We start from the raw sequence: 18924 nt of genomic DNA on the forward strand, positions 1-18924 counted from the left end.
CCTACGTGCTCATTCTCTCGGAACATCGTCTGCCCAACCATGCCAAGCAGAAGTTTACCAGAGAGATGACATGGAAGGCCATGTGCGCTTGATTGAGCTCCCAGCAGGCTTGAGGTATGATTTAGATGGACTGGAGTAATGATTACGGCAGACTCGCATTTCATCATGTCCAAAGCTCCAAGCAGAGTCATTGTGGACATCGGCGAGCGGGAAGTAGTCTCGTTTTGCAATCGAGATCCATACCCCGGTCGACGGTTGCTAGGCTGTGACGGGCGAATTGGCCGAGCTCACAAGCGAGGCCATCTGCCTTGATACCCACGTGATGTTGCTCCGCTCCCCCGATGTTGCGAAACGTGGATATGACGACACGGAAGACAGTGTCCAACCCCGTACGTCTTCGCGTTCTTGTCGTGCCTGATTCCGCCCCTCCTGTTGTCTAGACCTTGCTCTCTCTCGTAGCCCCTGTTGACCCGGAGAGAGGTTGGCCGACCAGAGAAAAAGAGCATCGACAACGAACGCAGTACGATGCTCGTGGACCCCGTCTCGATTCGCTTGGACGTAGCATGAACGGCAGAGGCAGCTCTATTTCTGGCGTTCCGTTCATCCGTTCAGCCCTCCTGCGCGTCATGCACAGCTCAATCAGCCTGTTTTCTTTGCAAGACCATTGCACAAAGGCGGAGGGAGCGGATTAGTGACTGGGCCGATGATGCCCCGTTCTCCCCTCGCCAAGCTTCTGACAGGGTCTTCCTCGTGCCCGTTTTTAGCATCGTCACTCTCGCCGTGCTGTGCTTGGCTGTGCGTGGCTTTGTACCTCTTTCGGGAAGCGCAGGATAGAAGTAAAGCTGGTCGTGACGTATTGTCCTTCTTGACACGGTTCCAGACCGGGAACCCAGGCGAACGAAGGGTGTCTTCGCTTGGCAGAACCACGTAGCTTGAGAGGTCCTTTCCCTTGGGAGGGTCCCTCCTCTGATGGATGGGCATTGAGAAGGTACATATACGCCAGCCGTTCGCAACATCTTCCATCTCCTCGAAACCATCCACCTTCCCCACCTCATACTTCAAAGATGGCTCAGCCAAACATGACCATGGTCGACGCCAACGCCGTTCCGGTCTCTTCGACCGCCGCAGGCGTCCCCGCTACGGGCGGTCGCATCTCCACCGACACGGCACGTCACTCGCGCCGACGCCGCCTCTCCATGTCGATGCCCTTCCACGGACGCAAACACCACGATGTGTTTGGCCAAGACACCAACCCTCACCGACGCAAGCACTTTGGCAAGCCCTCCTTCTCGGGCTTCCAGCCCCATTTCATGGCCGGTCTCGGAGAGTTCATTGGCACGACCATGTTCCTCTTCCTCGCCGAGGGTGGTGCCAAGACGGCCCAGCTCTCCGTCTCCGCCGCTCAGACGGACACGGCTACCCCGCTGAGTAACGAGACCATCATGTTCATCGCCTTGTCGTTCGGCATGTCGCTGTTGGTCTCTGCTTGGATGTTCTACCGTATCACGGGTGGTCTTTTCAATCCTGCCATTACCATTGCGCTTTGGCTTGTGGGTGTGCTCACGACGCGCCGAGCGGTGGTGCTGTTCTTCTCGCAGATTCTGGGAGGTATCGCCGCTGCAGGTCTCGTGCTGGGACTTACGCCCACCAACTCGGTCAGTTCCGTGACAACGACGCTGCAGCCCGGAATTAACATCACCCAGGGTTTCCTCATCGAGATGCTCCTCACCTCCATCCTCGTCTTTTCGGTGCTCATGCTCGCAGTAGAGAAGCACCGAGCGACCTACCTTGCTCCCGTCGGAATCGGACTCACGCTCATGGCCGCCCATCTGTTCGGCGCTGTATGGACAGGATGTGGCATGAACCCTGCTCGTTCGTTTGGCCCTGCCGTCGTCGCCCGTCAATTCAACTCTGACCACTGGATCTACTGGATCGCCCCCATCTGCGGCGGCATCCTCTCCGTCGTCTACTTTTCCTTCCTCAAACTGCTCAAGTACAACTCGGTGGTGCTGGACCAGGACAGCGATACCGAAGTTACAGGTCTCAAGCCCATCCACACTCGAGTGTGGAACCTGGTGCGACACGGAGAGAACCCGAGCGCGCTCAACCCTGAATCATCGACGCACTACGACTCAAAGGCGAGGGCCGAGTTCGACCAGGAGCAGAGGGAGGTGTTTGAGGAGCGAGAGCAGATTCGCGCGGGCATGATGGACAAGCCTGTCTTTGATGGTCATGCCAACACTGCAGCCGAGGGAAGGATGGCTCAAAGTGTGCCTGGACACGGCTCGCCGGTGAGCACCGGAAGCACCCTCGCTCACACCACGAGCAACAACACTGGAAAGGGTCCGATTCTTCCCAAGTAAAGACCCCTCGAGAGGGACCATCCTCAGCGGTCGAGGCTTCGTCAACTCGTCCTCCTCCTCATCGCTTTCTACCAAGATACTCTTCACATATACCCCCTCTACATGACATTTTTCACATTCCACGATACGTCATGTAGCTAGCCCAGGTCTCATTTTTGCCATACATGAATTCATGACCTGCTTGCCCTTCTCTCTCGATTGTCTGTGTGCGACTGGAGGAACGAAAGCGACGAAGGTGGGCCGATGCGAGCATTGTCAAGCGTGAGCTGTGGTGGAATGCGGGGTAGAATGAAGTCATCACCTGGGTCCGGAAAGTGCCCACGCCACGAGTTGCAGCACAGTCGTCGACTTCATTTGAGCGCTTGCAGGCTGCATACTCTCCAGACGAACCCCTTCTGTGGGACCACGGGTCGACCCTCTCGCGTTCCCCGGGTGGGTGAACAGATGCGTCGATTCAGACCTCACTTGGTCAAAGCAGAGCTTTCTCATTCTACACAGCAAGTCTGCAAAGGAGGGCAAGCAGAGTTGAAACTTCTTCTGAATCGACGCATCTGTTCATACACCCGGGGAACGCGAGAGGGTCGACCCGTGGTACCATCAGGAGGTCTGGACCACCGATCCTGCCTTGGTTGCCTTGTCGCTCATGTCAAGAACCGAAACGAGATTTTCGGACATGTGGCGTTGACAAAAGTCCGATATCTCCTACCGAGCCTTAAATGTCGGTGACTCAGGGTCCAGCTTGTCGTATAAGAAGTGCCCACCCCGCATTCTGATCGCCACCACAATCACCCCTCACACAAACACACACTCACACACAACAAGCGCAGGGATGTATCTACGACCGGAAGTGATCGTCTCGGACTGGAGCGCGGTGGAGCGCTTCCTGCGCACGCACGCACTCGGACTTCTCACCACCGCCATTCCGCACGCTGGTCAGTCGACCATTCAAGCTTCGCATCTACCATTCCACTTCGTGCCACCCTCCAGCCCACCTCAGACCATCCAGGAGACCTCTTCTGCCAGTCTTTCCTCCAACAGCATCTTGGGCACGTGGAATTGCTCTGCCAACCAAGATCTTGGTCTGCTTCGGTGCCATCTAGCCCGCGCCAACCCACAAGCCAAAGCCCTCCTCGCCTACTTCGAGCAGCACGAATCAGAGGAGGTCCTCATCGTCTTCACAGACCCTCACAACGATGATGGGTACATCACCCCCCAGTGGTATATCGAAACCAAACCGTCCACCGCAAAGACCGTCCCCACGTGGAACTACTCCGAACTCCAGGTGTACGGTTCCATCCACCCCTTGCCACGCGAAGGCTTGTCCCGGTTGATTCGGGATCTCAGCAACACACACGAACAATCCTACGTCGATAAGGTGGGCAAAAACGAGACGTGGAAAGTCGAAGATGCACCGGAGAAGTACATCGACTTGCTCGAACGGGCGATTGTCGGGTTTGAAGTGAGGGTTACAAAAGTTGGGTTCAAGTGCAAGATGTCGCGCGAAAAGGGCGAGGGGGATCGACAGGGCGTGATTGATGGATTGAGAAGTGTGGGTCAGAACGAGTTAGCAGAACTGACAGAGAGATTGGGGCCGATGAAGAAGACGAGTTCATGATACGCGGCGCAATGGGACAAGGGCTTTGAACGCAAGGATACGTTGCAGTGCGCAACCTTTGCATGTGGTGAGCGAGAAGAAACAAGAAAAAACGCAGAGTGGATCGAGCTGTTCGAGGCCGACGACTCACACTGCGACAGGCGCACACTTCGCCTTGAACTCGACCAGCACGCGATGCATGCGACTCAAGCTGCCGTGCAGCTCCTCGAGCTGCTTGACGCGGTCCGCCAGTTCCGCAAAGCCCAGCGGACGATCTGCAACCTCTGTCGTAGGCTGATGATGCGTGTTAGCCAAGCTCGTTCGCCAGGCAAGGTTGTCTGGAGACTCGCTCCTCGTCGACCCGATGGCAGCGTCGCGTGTCGCATCAGTGTCGTCCGCTTCACCGTCCGACGACCGCATCTCGCCTTCTTCGGGCGATTCGTCCCCGTCTTCCACCGGCTTGCTCCTGCTGTTGGAGCGCGTTCGCGAGTTGATCGCGGTGTTGATGGCTGTGGTCACCTCGACGTTGTCCATCTGTACGTCTCCGCCAGTGGTCGTGTGAGGGGAAAACAAGAGGCTCCCTCCCGCGGGAACGCCTGCGGGCTGCGTACTTGACTGTATGTGCTCTTCCATAGACGCCAGCTCGAGCTCCCGTTCCAGCCGCTCGTTCTCCGCATCTAGTCGCTGCCGAGAGAGCGCGTATTCCTCTTGCATCTTACGGAAACGTTGCGCCAGCCGGTGCCAATCTGCCTTGGAACGGACGTTGAGCCACGGTTCGGACCAGTGCGTTGCTCCGGGTCCCACGCCTCTAATCGGCCGCTCGACTTCGGCTGACCCTGAGCGCGGAGCAGGACCACGTGGCGAGGTGCGGGCGTGCTCGCTGCCCGGTCGACCTCTCCTTACGTCGTCGTGTGCTCGGTCTGAGTCGTGCTTCTCGTGATGAAGCTCGTCGTAAGAGCGATCTCGTCGCCTGTCACGATAGGCCTCTGAGCGAACATCTCGAGCGTTGCGACTCACCCCTTCCTCTACGGGCGGCAGGCGCGAGGTCGCAGATGCCATGGATGGCATCGAAGCTGACACAGGGATGCTTCGAGACGCTCGAGTGTCACGAGGCGACTTCGGCTCCGTTCGGTCGTGGCTTCCGTCTCGACCCCCCTCCTTGCGCTGCACAACAATTTCGTCTCGATGTGACGTTTGCTGTCCAGAAAACGTCCGAGATCTCCTTTCGTTCCGATCGCGCACGGAGTCGGTCGAGGCCATGTCCTCGGTGCGCCGCCTCTTGCGTTGAAGTGGTTCGGCTTTGTCGTCTTCGACAGGTGTTTCATGCTGGATCGAGGACGCTGCAGAAGATGGTTCGGCTTTGACATTGATCTGAGGCGGAGGCTGCGAGCGAGCAGTCTGTGCAAAATCGGCTTTGCTGCTGCTTTCAGCCGCTGCACGTTGTGCCGGGGCCTCAGACGTGGAGGGAGGCGGATTTTGGGTGGTAGTGGAAGGCGCTGTCCGTCTCTCGGGGGTCGCATTGCGTTCCGACGCTGCAAGGAGACGACTGCCAGCCTTGGTGGCTTTAGCCAGACGTTGACGTGTGGTGAGCTTCGTAGTCTTCTTTGCAGCAGAGTCAGAGGTGCCGGAGGCTGGTGATGGGTGAAGCGCTCCTGAGTGCATTTGATCGTCCTCTTCGGGTATGTCTAGGTTCAAGCGTCTGTGCGCAATACGGCTGGGCCTGGCGCTGTCCCCGTGGTTCGGTTCGAGCAGACGATGCGAGCTCGGTGACGGAGTCGTTGCGTTGACTTTCGGCGAGTCGGTGAAAGCTCTCTCCCCCCGTCGAGTACCCGCGCTGTCCTCGGGACGAGCGAGTTGCGGCTTGGGATGGGGCGCTGCAGACGAGCTTGCACGGGCTGCTGGCGATGCGTCACAGCTAATGCCTCGTGACAAGGAAGAGTGTAAGAGATCGGGCTCTCTCCGACTCGAGAGCTTGTTCAAGCTGCTAGATCTATTTAGACTGGAGGAACCGAGAGCTGGAGAGCCGCCGAGGCTTCTAGAGTTCGCGAGCGTCTTGTTGATGCCAGGCTTAGCTGATGAGGATGAAGCCAGGTTGGGCGACGCACCTTGCATCAGCGCTCTGCGACGTTCCTCTTTGCGATGTTCCTCTTCCTCCTTCTGCTGCTTGAGACGCTGTGCCACTGCCGAGACATCGCGAGTGGGTTTGACCGAGAGCTTGGTGCTGATGGTGCCGATGCGGTGTAGAGTTGACTCGTCTGCTGAGAGCTTGTACAGCTCATGAGGAGCTGTCGAGGTGCCTGCTGCGACTACATTGGCGGCAACTTTGCCAGACGGACCACTGTTTGCTGGCACAGGAGCATGGAGAGGGAATTGAGTGTCACCGATGACAAGGACGGGATCCGTGGGGTCAACATCGATGCGAATGCTCGACGAGCTCGAGTATGCATTGGCCAGCCGCTGGAGTGCTTGCTCTGTGAGACGGATCTGAACAACCTTTGGCGGTGAGCCGGTTTGCTCCGGTTCCAGGTCTGGCGCCCGAAGGTCGACTCGGTAGACTGCATCGGGCCGTAAAGACATCTTGCCGACTAGCTTGACCGCCAAGCGCCCTCAGCGTATGGGCCGAAGCAAGCACGACAGAACATGTACTCTGTCGATCGCAGGAGCGAGAATTTGACCTTCGAATGAGCTCAGTGGTGGTCCTCGGGACGGCGATGATGATAGCGCAGATGATGGGAGTTGGAAGCTGAGCATGATCAGGGGCTGAGCACGGACTGCAGTCGATCCAGGGTCCAAGCGGCCTTCACTTCTAAGAAGTCACACGCCAAAGCAAGCGAGGTTGAACGGCGTTTTAGGTTTGTAGCCCGATCTGGACCCTGTTGCAGATCGGGCAGCCGCTTCTGGAGAAAGCCGAGGCAGGTCTAAACAACACAACGCGGCTTGACACCTCCATCATATCCAACATCGCGTTCGGCGAGAGCGGCGACGTCACCTTCATTTGACATTGGCGAGCTTGCACTCTGCCCACAGCCACAGCATCTCAAGATGGCCTTGAGGCGCGGAAAGGATCGCGTCTCGGCGACGGGCTCTGAAGAGCTTCAGCTCTGGTACGCAGTCCGTCAGAACCTTCGCACGCTCGAAAAGATCCGCATCGCTTCAGTCGACAAAGCTTCCACCTTCGAAACCTTGCGCGTCGACGTCTCCGCTCTGCTCGAAAAGGGCGATCGATCCGACGAATACCGCACCAAACGACGTAAACTCGATGATGTATGTCACGACCTTACGAGCCGAACAAAGGACGAATTGGCGGCGATCGACTCGGCGCAGGAGAAGCTGGGGATTCTGGTTGCGCTTCGGAGCTCGGCGGATGGGGGTGGGGGTTCGCGCAGCTCAACGCCACGGAAGGAGCTGGGGTCGAAGGGTAAGGCGCCTACGCCGGCTGGGCGGCGGGGCCCACCCGGACCGTCGAGCTTGGGCTCCGGCGCGGGGGCGACCGGTGCAAATAGGGGAAGGAGGGAGACGCTCACCGCACAACACCCGCTCAGCCACGGCCGCAGGGTCGCCGTGCTACCGAGCAAAACCGAGGAGGCAGACTGGCTCAAAGCCTCCGTCCTCTCGTTCGCCAAATCGACCAACGAATACACCGTGCAGGACGACGACGAGCCAGGGCCCGAAGGAACCTACAAGGTCGGCATGGAGAACATCATCCCGCTCCCGATCAGCCTGCAGACCATGCCCGCGTCCGACTACTCGGCCGGATCGCGCGTGCTCGGCATGTATCCCGACACGAGCTGCTTCTACGGCGCCACGGTCAAATCTGGTGGGCCTGGATTGACAAGGAATGCGAACCTGGCAAAGTTGATCAAGAAGGAGGCCGAGCTGCTGGAGGCAAAGTATCTGCTCGAGTTCGATGATGACAACGGCGAAATCAGGCAAGTGCCTGCTTGGCTCGTCGTGCAAGGGCCGGGGATGTGAGGAGGGTCAGCGAAAGGAGGGCTCTGTACTGTACGCGTCGTAATTCTACCTGATCGCGATCTCAGTCGGCAGGAAGTGTGACATGAATGCATTGCGACGAAGCCGAGAACCAATTGCTCTCATGAGTTTGAGTAACCTCCTAAGGGTCTTCAGAAGCGACCTGCTGGTACCCTTGCGACTGCCCTGGTCCACGCCCATTTCCTCCACTGCGGCCGCGGCCCAGCCTGAGGCTAGGATGAGAGAGCGCTGACTCGACCTTGCCCAAGATCTGATACCAAAGATCCCTCAGATTCGCCACGACCCTATCCAGCGCCCCTGCATCGGATCGATCCAGCATCTGCTGCAGCTGTACCTCATCCGCCGGATCCTCCCTCGCCTCCGACTGCAGCTCCTTCGGCCGCTTGTACCACTTCAGCGTCAAGGAGCTCGCCACCACACTGACGCTGGAGAATGCCATCGCTGCGCCCGCCATCATCGGATGCAGGCTCAGCCCCCATGGCAGGAAGATGCCCATGGCGAGCGGGATGCCAATCAGGTTGTAAACGGTCGCCCAGATGTAATTGAGCTTGATCTGGCGGAAGATGCGGCGCGAAAGATGGATGGATGCCGCCACGTCGAGCAGGTTGGAGCGCATCAGCACGATCGAGGCCGCCTCGATGGCCACGTCAGAGCCCGTGCCGAGCGCGATGCCGAGGTCGGCCGAGGCGAGGGCAGGAGAGTCGTTGATGCCATCGCCGACCATGGCGATGCCGGCTGACTTGGATTGGCCATTGGCGCGGAAGGGTGAGAAGCGACCGCCACGCTCGAGGTCGACCAGGTCGGATTCTCGTCGCAGCTGGAGGATGAGCTCTTGCTTGTCGATCGGGCTCATCTCGGCGTAAACATCGATCTCCTCGTCCATGCCCAGCTCGCGAGCCAGGGCACGAGCTGTCGTGGAAGCGTCTCCTGTGATCATGCCGCATTGTATACCCATGCGACGCAGCGCTGCGAGTGTCTGCTTCGCTTCGGGCTTCAGTGCATCACTCAGGCTGAGAAGGGCCGCGAGGGAGCCATCGACGGTTGCGAGCACGGCGGTACGTCCCTTCGACTGCTGCTCAATAAGCAGCTCGGGAGTCTGAGAGGCAAAAGCGCTGTCGTCGAGTGCCTGCTTCTCGCCAGACGAGACGAAATCAGGAGTGCCAATCTTAATCTCGTGCACGGTCATGGTCTCCTCCAGCTGAACGCGACAGACGATGCCTTTGCCCGTCAAGCTCTGAAACTCCTCGATGCTGGCGCCGTCGATGGTGAAGACGTCCTTCTCGAGGCCGGCAGGCTGCTGCGATTGGATGGCGACGCCTGAGCTCGACTTGAGCTGACTTGCGGCCCATGAAGCGATGGCGCGTGCAAGCGGGTGCTCTGAGCGTGCTTCAGCCGCGCCGATCATGCGAATCACCTGCCGACGTGACAGACCTCCCACAGCGATGGCGTCAAGACCGTTCTGCTCCTTGTTCGACCAAATGACCTCGCGCAGAGTAAGCTTGCCGACAGTAAGCGTACCCGTCTTGTCGAACAACATGCGGCGGATTGTGGTTGAGGCTTCGAGAGGACCACCGCCTTTGATCAGGATGCCGTTCTGCGCGCCTACTCCAGTGCCGACCATCACTGCTGTGGGCGTCGAGAGGCCCAGCGCGCATGGGCACGCAACAACAATGACGCTGATGCAGAGCTTCAGGCAAACCATGAATTTGGTGACGCCTTGTTGGTTGAAGATGGACGGCAGCATGTGGCCCGAGAGCAGATGCGCGATGACCATCCAGGCGATGAACGTCAGCGCTCCAAGGCCCACCACGGTGGGAACAAAGTAGCCCGCGACTCGGTCGGCAAAGGCTTGAATGGGTGCTTTCGACGTCTGCGCCTCGTCGACGAGCTTCACAATCTGCGCGAGACTCGTGTCTTTGCCAGCACGCTCAACAAAGAAGTCGAAGCTCCCTGTCCCGTTGACGGTGCCTCCAATGACGCTGCTGCCGACAATCTTGTGGATCGGAACAGCCTCGCCGGTGACCATGGATTCGTCGACTGTCGATTCGCCGCGAATGATCACACCGTCGGCGACGATCCTCTCCCCTGGCACGACTTTGACGTAGTCTCCGCGTTGAACCAGCTCGGAAGCGACCTTCTTCTCGATCTTGCCCTCGGCGCCGTCAGTGTAGATAGTAGCCGAGGTGGGTGTGAGGCTTATGAGGCGTGAGAGTGCTTCACTGGTCTTGCCCTTTGCGGTGTTCTCGAGAAAGCGGCCGAAGGAGACGAAGGTGAAGAGCATGGTGGTCGTGTCGAAGAAGGTGGCTGGCTTGGTGCATTGGCCTGGCACGATGGTTCCCATCATGGCCATTCCCCGTGCTGCTATTGACGCGGCTTGAGACATCGCGTCTGCGGGCTCATCCACGCAGAATAGCCTTGCGATCATGGAAAAGACACTGAAGACCCACGAAGCGGTGGTGCCGATGACGATGAGGACGTCCATGGTAGCGCTGCCGTGCTTGATCGCTTTCCAGGAAGTGCGATAGAAGCGCAGACCGATGCCGAATTGCACGGGGATCGTCAAAGCCAAGCAGGCAAGATCTTGGAGATAGAGTCCCGGTATTGGCTGCCACCAGAGGATGCTGCGAGTGAAGGAGAATTTGGGCAGAATCATGGACAGGAAGAAGACGGGCAGGCCCATGGACAAGGAGAAGAGGAAAGCGGAGCGCCATTCTGCAATTTCTTTGATTCTACCGAGCGAGGCGAGCTGTGTCGAGTTGCGCTCGTCGCTCACGACTGCGTCAAAGCCGAGGTCCTCTACGTGTTCGACCAGGTCGCGGATGCCGAGCTTGCTTGCATCGTAGTCTATCCTGGCCTTTTCTGTTGAGAGCGATACGGATATTGACTTGACACCATCGATCTTGGCGATCTCGCGCTCGATGGTGGAGGAGCACGATGCGCACGTCATGCCGTACACATTGAGTTGAGCGGTGTCTTGCCGCGGTATTGATGCTGCTGGAACAGACGAGACTTGTTTGAATCCAAGGCTGGATTCGGGTCGCTCGGTGCGGATGATGTCGAGGAAAGTTGCGTCGAAGCCAGTATCCTCGATCTCTTCAGCGATCTTGGCTGGTGTCCATTTGGAGTCGTCAAAGGTGACGGTGGCCTTCTCGGCGAGCAGAGCGACCGAGATGGAGTCGATGCCTGGCTGTAAGCGAATCATCCTCTCGATGGTCTCGACGCACGCCCCGCAGGTCATGCCACCGATCTGAAATGTCGCGGTGACCTTTGCGCCCATGCTAGGAGATGCTGAGCCCGACGCCCTAGGCTCGTCGAGAAGTGGATCTGGCGTCGACATGATGGAAAGAGGCCAAGAGGCAGAGGTGAATGCGCCGTCCCTTGACGAGCGTGGAGCAAAGGTATCGCGACAACTCGACTGACTGAGCCCTGCGCCGGGCCGAGCCAAAAAGTTTCGGCTGTGTCTTGAGTCGCAGTTCAGTGGACGTGCATAAGAGATCTGATTAAGGTCGCGAGTTGCTACTTGGTCGCATCGGACCGATCTCCCGGCTTGCAATGCCATTCCACAGATCCAACAAGCCGAAGGCAGTGCAAAAATGGTCAGATGTTCGGCTCATTGGCCTAACATATGCTGAATATCCCGAAGCGTCGGCGCTGCAAATTCTCGGGTCGAACTCTAAATTCAAGCGCCGCTTGACTGGATGCAGGGCAGGAGCGGCAAGATCTAGACCGACACCTGCCTCCTTGGCTGGATCAGGCGCTCCGAGAGTGTCTCATCTTGAGTAGATTGACCTTTTCAGGAACGAGACTCGAGCTTGCCGGTCAACTAGCCGCCTTGCTCGTGTGACGCCGTCCACTCAGTTCGAGTACCGCTGTCGCATGACCGGTGGTCTGGAACAACAATGCTTGATCTGACGATTCGAGTGTGTCGGCATATTTCAACAATGATCGCGACCGACGCAGGAAAGCACCGACGTCGACAACGATCGCATGTGGAAGCTCGCCAGGTCGCCAAATCGCAGCGCAGACGTCGCTTGTCTTGGAAGAGCGGTCTCGTCTCGTTGATGTGACGGCTGAACTCTTTCAGGTCGAATTCGACAGATATGCCAGCAAAGAAGTAGGGTCTCGGTGTCGGTACACCCGCAACTCGGCAAAGCGTAAAGCTGCGTGACATGCCACTCGACTTTGTCGAGCGCTTCCGTCGCGCGACATTTGTTGTTCCGACGACCGAGAAAAAACTTTGCACTCCATCCTTCAGCGTCACCCAAATGCTCGCTGCACTGAGCCGCATTCAAGTTGGGCCCTGCATCCCGACCCTCGTCCGAAGCGCGACCGACTTGTGCAGCCGATGAGGCCACGTCTTTGTTCAGACAATGACCACGACGCGCACGATGACCACGACGATCATGGCGATGGCCTGAACAAAGAGTCGATTGATCGCTGTGAGTCATGGTATCAATAGCTAACGGCGCTTGCCAGCATCACCGGTCCGGCCCGCCCTGCCGAGATTGGTCTCAGTGATCAAGAAGAGTAGGTCGAACAAAGTGCAGCCAGTAATGCGAACAAGACAGCGGCAGCGCGTGAGAGTTGCGGGGTCAAGAATCGAACCCGGTGCCTGATTCAAAGATAGAGAGCGAAGAACAAATATTTTCAAAGAGCGCTCGCCCATGAGGCGAAATTGTCGGGACAGGGCCTTCTCTTTGCCTTTCCGCATGAGCAATCTGAGCCTGTCACCGGCAGACTGCATCGCATAGCCGCGGCAAGTCTGTTCGACACTGTGTGCACTGTCTGCACTGCCGCTGCAATGGATTCGCTTTCGTCTGCAGGTGGGTAAGGGCGATAGTCGACCGCGGTAGAACCTGGAACTGTTGATCTGCCTGAACTGGCTCACAAGAAACTAAGAGGAAAAAGTTCTGCCTATTTCCTGCGAGTCTTGGCTCTCTTCTTGGCTGTGTCAGTGGAGGGACTTGGCGGCAGAACAAGACGGTTAAAATAAATTGTTTTCCAATTTTTCACTTGGACTCGACTGCTGCGTCACCGGCGGCGTGTCGCGTCAGCGAGCCTTTGATAAAGAAGAACAATTAAGATGAGCCGTCATTAGGCGTGACAAACTCGGCAGCAGGGTCCAGTCGATCGTCGGCTCAGAGATTCATTGGCTGAGCTCAGAGAGGCGAGCGGTACAACAATGCCTTCGCGGCAATCTGTCCCGAGCAAGCGCCGAAGACACCGCTTGTCTAACTCCGGTCGGGGGTCCTCCCTTCCGCCTCCCGTATGTCTCTCTGACTCGTGCCTGATGACTCTGTTTGAGGTTCCGCTCATGCGCTCATGCAAAAGGATCAATGCTTGCTTCTGCTTTGGCTCAGTCACCACCTTCTTTGTTCCATGTGGCCGTAGGATCCTTCTTGCATATACATATATTGGACCGTCTCCTTCCCTTCTATCATACGCCCCCACATCAATCTTCGTCCCCCCTCGCACCATACGCGCCCATCCTTCTTACCCCGCTTCTTCTCAGTAGACAGCGCGCAGACAATAGGTCGCGCCTAGCTCAGCAAGTCTTCAAGATTCCCCCACTCCTGCTTCTTTTCACCACGTTGCTCCATCTCTTACAGCCGCGTGACTTCAGTCTCGCCGGCATGAAGCTCGACCAGAACCCTTTAGGCGCTCTCCGCGCCAAGGGGCGATTGCTTAGGCGCAAGAGCGATCGAACAAGGATTCAAGCGTCTTCGACCGTTACTTGCGATGGCGCCTTGACCTCCCCCAAGCTCTCCCAACACCGTCTCTCCAACGACGACTTGAAAGCTTCGTACAACTCGTCGCGCTCCTCCAGCGTCGACACATTTGGTCACCATCACTCACACGATCACGAGGACTTCCCCGCCAACAGCCCCGTACTTCTGCGTGGCGACAAGGAGCTCCACGATCCCAACTTTGTGCGTCACAATTGGGAGATGATGTCCGGCGAGTCCACATACCCGGACAACCAGCTTCACATTGGTCGTGCCGCTTCACCGCACCTCACAAGTCGACGAAGCACTCTTTCGTCTCGCACCGGTTCTTCGCGACCCTCTTCGCGACCTTCCTCCCGGGGTAGCGAGGCTGGCGGACAGCACGCTCCTTCGTTCGGTCTCGCTGTCAACGCCTTCTCAGGTCTCTCAAGCTACGCTCAAGCGGGCTCTATGGGCCGTGCTGGCGGTTCTCGCGCCTCTTCGTCCACTCGTGGTCTTCAGGTGGAAGGCTCTATTCTTCGCGACGAGGAAGCCATCCTCGACAGCGACGACAGCAGTGACGACGAAGAAGACGAGGACGACTCCAGGTATGGCAGCACTCCTTCTGCCTACCAGCTCTCCACTTCGCGACGCTCCAGTCCAACGCCGCAACCTTTGCCGTCGGTTCACCAGACCGAGGTCTCCCCTCGCTCGAGCGCTCCTTCCTCGCCCACTCTCACGCACCTGCAGGGGCCCAGCTACCACCGTCGTCGTCACTGGACCGTCGCTGAGGGCAGCCAAGCCTCGAATGGCGCTGGCCTTCACACTCTTCCCGGCCAAATGTCGAGCAGCAGCCGCAGCGCCCTGCTCAACGAACGAAGCCTCTCCCAACCTGCTTGATCTTTCGTCTCTTTCGCATGCATTTGCAATCTGTCATCTGTAACATTAGTCTGCTTCATCTGTATCACTATCGTCCATTCAATATACCCAGTCACCTGCTCTCTTCCAGACAGCTTTCACCTGCTACGAAGCGTGTCTCAGAAGTTCCTTCGGGAAATTGAACGATGGGTTGAGTCACGGCTTAAGCGAGCCGCTGCGATGGGGCGACGCGTCGTCGGTGATATTTTTCGGATTTTAGCCGACAAGGGTTGGAGCGTGAGAGCCACACGGAGCGGCGCCTGCCCCGTCTTGGCTTCCTTGGCCCTGCGCTGGGAGAGCCGCTTTTGTGGCGTCGAACGAGTTCACCCGTATGCCGATGCACGCCACTTTGTGCGGCTGTCGAGCCGGCTCATGCAGACCCGTGTCGGTATCGACTCGGTCTAAGCAGTGCTGGGAATGGGCCGCCGCGCCGCGGATGCATGGCTTTGCATTAGTGAAGTGGCGTTCCATGGGAAAAAGCTGACCCGATCTGCGGCTGCCGAAAACAGCAAGGCCGTAGTCAGCAAGCGGAAGCCCGGACCGAACGCGCCAAGAAGGATCATCCGATGCCTCATCGTCCGATCTCGGCTCGCTTCGGTCCCAGCTCAGATCGCGAGAATCCCTTTTTAGCTCAGGACGCTCTCTTTGCCATGCTCGAAAAGGCGGAGTTGGAGCGGCTACGGTCGTCGAGATGACGCATTATCACATTCACCCGCCACGAGGCGCTTTGACCCTTGCAACAGATCGACCTTGCTGCATTCATGATCGCAGCATAGCCCTTTGTGCCAGCGCCAAAACTCGACAGCAGATCAGCACCAGTCAGCTGGGTTCGGCCCTCTGCCGTCTTTGCCGCTGTTGCCGCTGAATCGGCCATCGACCAGAGCCTGCCTTGTCGGCATATCAGGTGCTCAGCAAAGCTTCTGTAGCTCAGCTTGAGCGTGCTACAAGCAGAACGTGAATGCGATGCTCGCCCATTGTGATTGGGTTGGGGTGCTGAACAAACAAAGACCATGCGGCAATGGACTGCAGCGAGCTGTCGAGGCTTCACGCGTGGTGCTGTTAAGCTCAGACCTCGATTGCTTATCACAACTGATGCGGGTGGGCGGGGCAAGTCGATTTGATCAGCTTGGACGGATCGCGAGGTCGCTCTCTCAAGCAAGGACAGTCTGTTCGGTGTGTCATAGCTTGAAAGAGCAGCTGACCTGCACCCTTGACTTTGGCGCTCCCCACCTCCTCCACACTTTTTGCCGCCTGTCATGCACGCCTTTTTGGATCGTGAATGTGAGAAGGGGCTAACGAAAGCGTACCGCAGTTCCGACGCTGCTAGCCTCGAAGTCCAACAGTGCGCAAACACTGCGCAAACAATTGTGTATGCAAGCCTTCAGCTCTCTTGTTTGAGCCTCAACATCAGCTTTGAGAAGACAAAGCGACTCACAACAGACAGGTCAGGCTTGTCTTACGACCACAATCAGACCGGCCCTTCTCTTCCCATCGGTCGACAAGAGCGCTCTCTCACTCTCGTGCGGAGTCATGGTCTGCTGAGTGCATCGACTACGCATCTGCAAGCTCAAGCTCTGCTTCCGTACTTCACGGCGACCGTGTCGAGGACCAGCGTGGACTGCTGCGCATTAGTTCGCTCGGCTTCCCGCTCAGTCATGAGCCAGCGGGTGCTCGACCGACCGTCCAATCGAAGCGCACTTTGCTCTCGACGGCGTTTGGTTTTTCGGGCCAGGTCCCGGCTCAGCAGGATTTCGAGGCAACCAACTCTTGGCGGCGTCGCCGACGGCCAGGCAGCCGGTCAGCTCGAGCTTCGACTGTCCACAAGCGCCTCTCTCTGCTTCATCTCGGTCCCTAGCCGCCACTCGGACCCAAGCCACTGGTCCGCGCAGAACACACGCTTCGGTGCATCCGAACCCCCTTCTGCTCTCGCTGGCGCCAGTCACATCGACTCGATTATCAAAGCAGCTGACGCATTTGCCTCAGTGCTGACTGGGTTCTGGCGAGCCAAGCCTGTGAGCTACGACTCTCTTCGGGTTTGTCGGTGGCAGTCTCTCTCAGCCTCGACTTTTGGCTGACTCGGCGTCCCAGCTGCATTCTCCACAGCAACCCGCTCGGCTCAGCCCTGCTGCCTCTCGCCTCTCTCCCCTCGCCAGGGTCCGGTCTGCCGAGCGAACTGAGCTTTAGGTGGCTTGACAGCTTCGCTTCTGTCCCTCCGCTCCCTCGGCTGGCTAAGCGCGCCGCTGTCCAACTGTCAAGAAGCCGCCCCGCCACTGCAAGCCCCAAGGTAGCTCGCCGAATTACGTCGACAGGTCGCGGGTCGCGGCCTCCTGCTTCAAACGCCCTCACAACCAAACTGGCTCCCGCGACAACATACACCTTCCATCCGAGTGCTGCTGGCCCACGTTGTTTTCGGACCATCATCTTCCAAGTCGCCGTCGTCGTCGTTGCAACCGTCACGCATCCCCGCTCGCTTGCTCCCGAAAAAGACTGCAGATCGTGTCGCATCGCTACACGTGCTGCAAGAACAAGCGCTACTATCGGATCGTCTGCATGACGTATGCATCTGCACGACCAGCCACGGCGTATTTGACAATCAAGTCGCAATCCCTCCAGAAGCCGCCGCTCCGAGAAGCAACCGTTTTCTTGGTTCGCCGAATGGTTTGGCTTGGCATCGAACGGTGACAAACAAGTTCGACATTCCGCCGGTTTTCCGCTTAACCCCGCAGTGATCTTCGCATCAAGGCTCTCTCGTTTGGCGCAGCATCCGACGTAGACGAGACTGCAGCGCTCCGTCCACGAAGCTGCTTAGCAGGATATAGAACGCCGCCGCCACCGCGTTTGTGCAACGTCTCTACGCCTGCTCCAACTGAGCTCGTCTGTTCGACGAAGGGATAAAAAGGGTCCTGGACGCGAGCGGACCAAGGCACACCCTGTTCCTCCTTCACCGGCCTCGAGGACCCCATCCGGCTCGACACCACCCAAGCTCGAAGGCACTGTAGCGACCCAGCCTCGCCAGATTCTCTGCTACCAGCTCCAGGCTCCACTCTCCTCTCGTCGGCATCGTTGCTCCGTGGCTCTCGATCATCATGCCTTCGCTCCTTTCTGCATCTGGTCTTGGCCGTCGCAGTCGATCCGTCGCTTCCAGCTCGCACGAGCACACCGACTCAAGCGCCTCTTCGTGCCGTCGATCCAGCTCCTCCAAGAGTCGCAAGGCGTCCCAATCCAATTCTCAGCTTGACGACTGGAGCGACGGCTTCACAGGCATCGTCGACCTCGATCGAAGAATGCGAGAGCTCGCCATGTCCGAGCAAGGCCGCTCGCCGTTCGGAGAGGACGACGCCTCACTTCTTTACGAACCATACTCGCCGCCGGAGCAGAATCATTTCCAGTCTCGAAGGAACAGCTCGGCTGATACGAGGCAGAGCAACGCGTCGCACTCATCTCTGGCGACAGGACGCAGCTATCCTAGTCCAGAACTCAACGCGCCTTCGTGTAGTTCCACGACCGCCACCTCTCGTTTCTCCCACGACTCGCACACCCACTCTTCTCTGCTGTCCAAGCGAAGGTCCAGCACAGCCAACACTGGCATTTCGTCCGACTGCGCACTCGGTCCTCTACGCCTGGCGCCCCTGCCCGCCTCAGCCTCGGTCTTTGGCAACTACCGTCTGACGAACGCCGATACTTCGCCGCTGCCCAGGTCCGCCAGGCCGTCCAGCAGCTGGTCGAGCGTCGAAGAAGCAGACTTCCTGACACCACTCGCCGGCGCCACTCGACAGCTCGAGCCCCTTACGCCAGGCACAGCAGCAGCGGCGACGTGGACCGACCCCACCGCACCGAGCTACTTCCCCGCTGGTCTGAGCGCAGACAGCAGCAGCAAGAAGGCGCCCCGGTCTTTGCGCAGAAAAGCAGCTCGTGCGCCTCTTCCTCGACTGGTCTCAGGCGAAGTGGTGTCGTCACCCGTCGCTGAGCCCGCCGATTCCCGCTTCTGCGTCTCGCCAAAGGAGACGCGTTTGACGAACAAGGACGTCGGTTCACCGCGCACTCTCGTGACCACCACGACGGTCGACCGCAAGGACACCGCTGCGGCTGCGAGCCAACACTCCTTCCGCAAATCCGCCCAGTCACTAGCACTCAGTCTGAGGTTCAAGATCATCCGCGCCAAACGACGGGTCAACCGCACAGGTACAGGTGCAGCCGACATCTTCGCTCCGCCCCACAGCTCACCCGGAAGAACCTCCCTCGAGACATCCTTCCCCCCTTGATCGCGCTACACCTGAAGCATTCTGTGCATACACTCGCAGTACAGAGCTTCTTGCAACAGCTTCCGACGATTCACCCCCCCCCCCCCCCCCCC

The 18924-nt window shown here is 58.4% G+C and overlaps 7 protein-coding genes across 7 annotated transcripts; 5 read left to right on the forward strand and 2 right to left on the reverse strand.

The window, feature by feature from the left end:
• Positions 1-1064: 1064 nt before the first annotated feature.
• Positions 1065-2363, forward strand: PSEUBRA_000240 (Major intrinsic protein; the record flags this gene model as incomplete). Its single annotated transcript, XM_016435836.1, has 1 exon — positions 1065-2363. One exon carries the CDS (start codon positions 1065-1067, stop codon positions 2361-2363), a length of 1299 nt encoding a protein of 432 aa, XP_016294838.1.
• Positions 2364-3192: 829 nt separating this feature from the next.
• On the forward strand, positions 3193-3978 carry PSEUBRA_000241 (Transcriptional regulator PAI 2-type; the record flags this gene model as incomplete). The annotated part of the gene is made up of 1 exon (XM_016435832.1): positions 3193-3978. The coding sequence occupies one exon, from the start codon at positions 3193-3195 to the stop codon at positions 3976-3978; it is 786 nt and encodes a 261-aa protein (XP_016294839.1).
• A 126-nt stretch (positions 3979-4104) lies between these two features.
• PSEUBRA_000242 (uncharacterized protein) lies at positions 4105-6534 on the reverse strand (the record flags this gene model as incomplete). The annotated part of the gene is made up of 1 exon (XM_016435862.2): positions 4105-6534. The coding sequence occupies one exon, from the start codon at positions 6532-6534 to the stop codon at positions 4105-4107; it is 2430 nt and encodes an 809-aa protein (XP_016294840.2).
• Positions 6535-6999: 465 nt separating this feature from the next.
• PSEUBRA_000243 (SGF29 tudor-like domain protein) lies at positions 7000-7929 on the forward strand (the record flags this gene model as incomplete). The annotated part of the gene is made up of 1 exon (XM_016435831.1): positions 7000-7929. One exon carries the CDS (start codon positions 7000-7002, stop codon positions 7927-7929), a length of 930 nt encoding a protein of 309 aa, XP_016294841.1.
• Positions 7930-8068: 139 nt separating this feature from the next.
• On the reverse strand, positions 8069-11284 carry PSEUBRA_000244 (P-type ATPase, A domain protein; the record flags this gene model as incomplete). The annotated part of the gene is made up of 1 exon (XM_016435849.1): positions 8069-11284. The coding sequence occupies one exon, from the start codon at positions 11282-11284 to the stop codon at positions 8069-8071; it is 3216 nt and encodes a 1071-aa protein (XP_016294842.1).
• Positions 11285-13580: 2296 nt separating this feature from the next.
• On the forward strand, positions 13581-14552 carry PSEUBRA_000245 (uncharacterized protein; the record flags this gene model as incomplete). Its single annotated transcript, XM_016435835.1, has 1 exon — positions 13581-14552. One exon carries the CDS (start codon positions 13581-13583, stop codon positions 14550-14552), a length of 972 nt encoding a protein of 323 aa, XP_016294843.1.
• Positions 14553-17656: 3104 nt separating this feature from the next.
• PSEUBRA_000246 (uncharacterized protein) lies at positions 17657-18832 on the forward strand (the record flags this gene model as incomplete). The annotated part of the gene is made up of 1 exon (XM_059464343.1): positions 17657-18832. The coding sequence occupies one exon, from the start codon at positions 17657-17659 to the stop codon at positions 18830-18832; it is 1176 nt and encodes a 391-aa protein (XP_059321041.1).
• Between the last annotated feature and the right edge of the window lie 92 nt (positions 18833-18924).

Source organism: Kalmanozyma brasiliensis (assembly GCF_000497045.1).
Source record: "Kalmanozyma brasiliensis GHG001 unplaced genomic scaffold PSEUBRA_SCAF1, whole genome shotgun sequence".
In the NCBI taxonomy this organism is placed as follows: domain Eukaryota; kingdom Fungi; phylum Basidiomycota; class Ustilaginomycetes; order Ustilaginales; genus Kalmanozyma; species Kalmanozyma brasiliensis.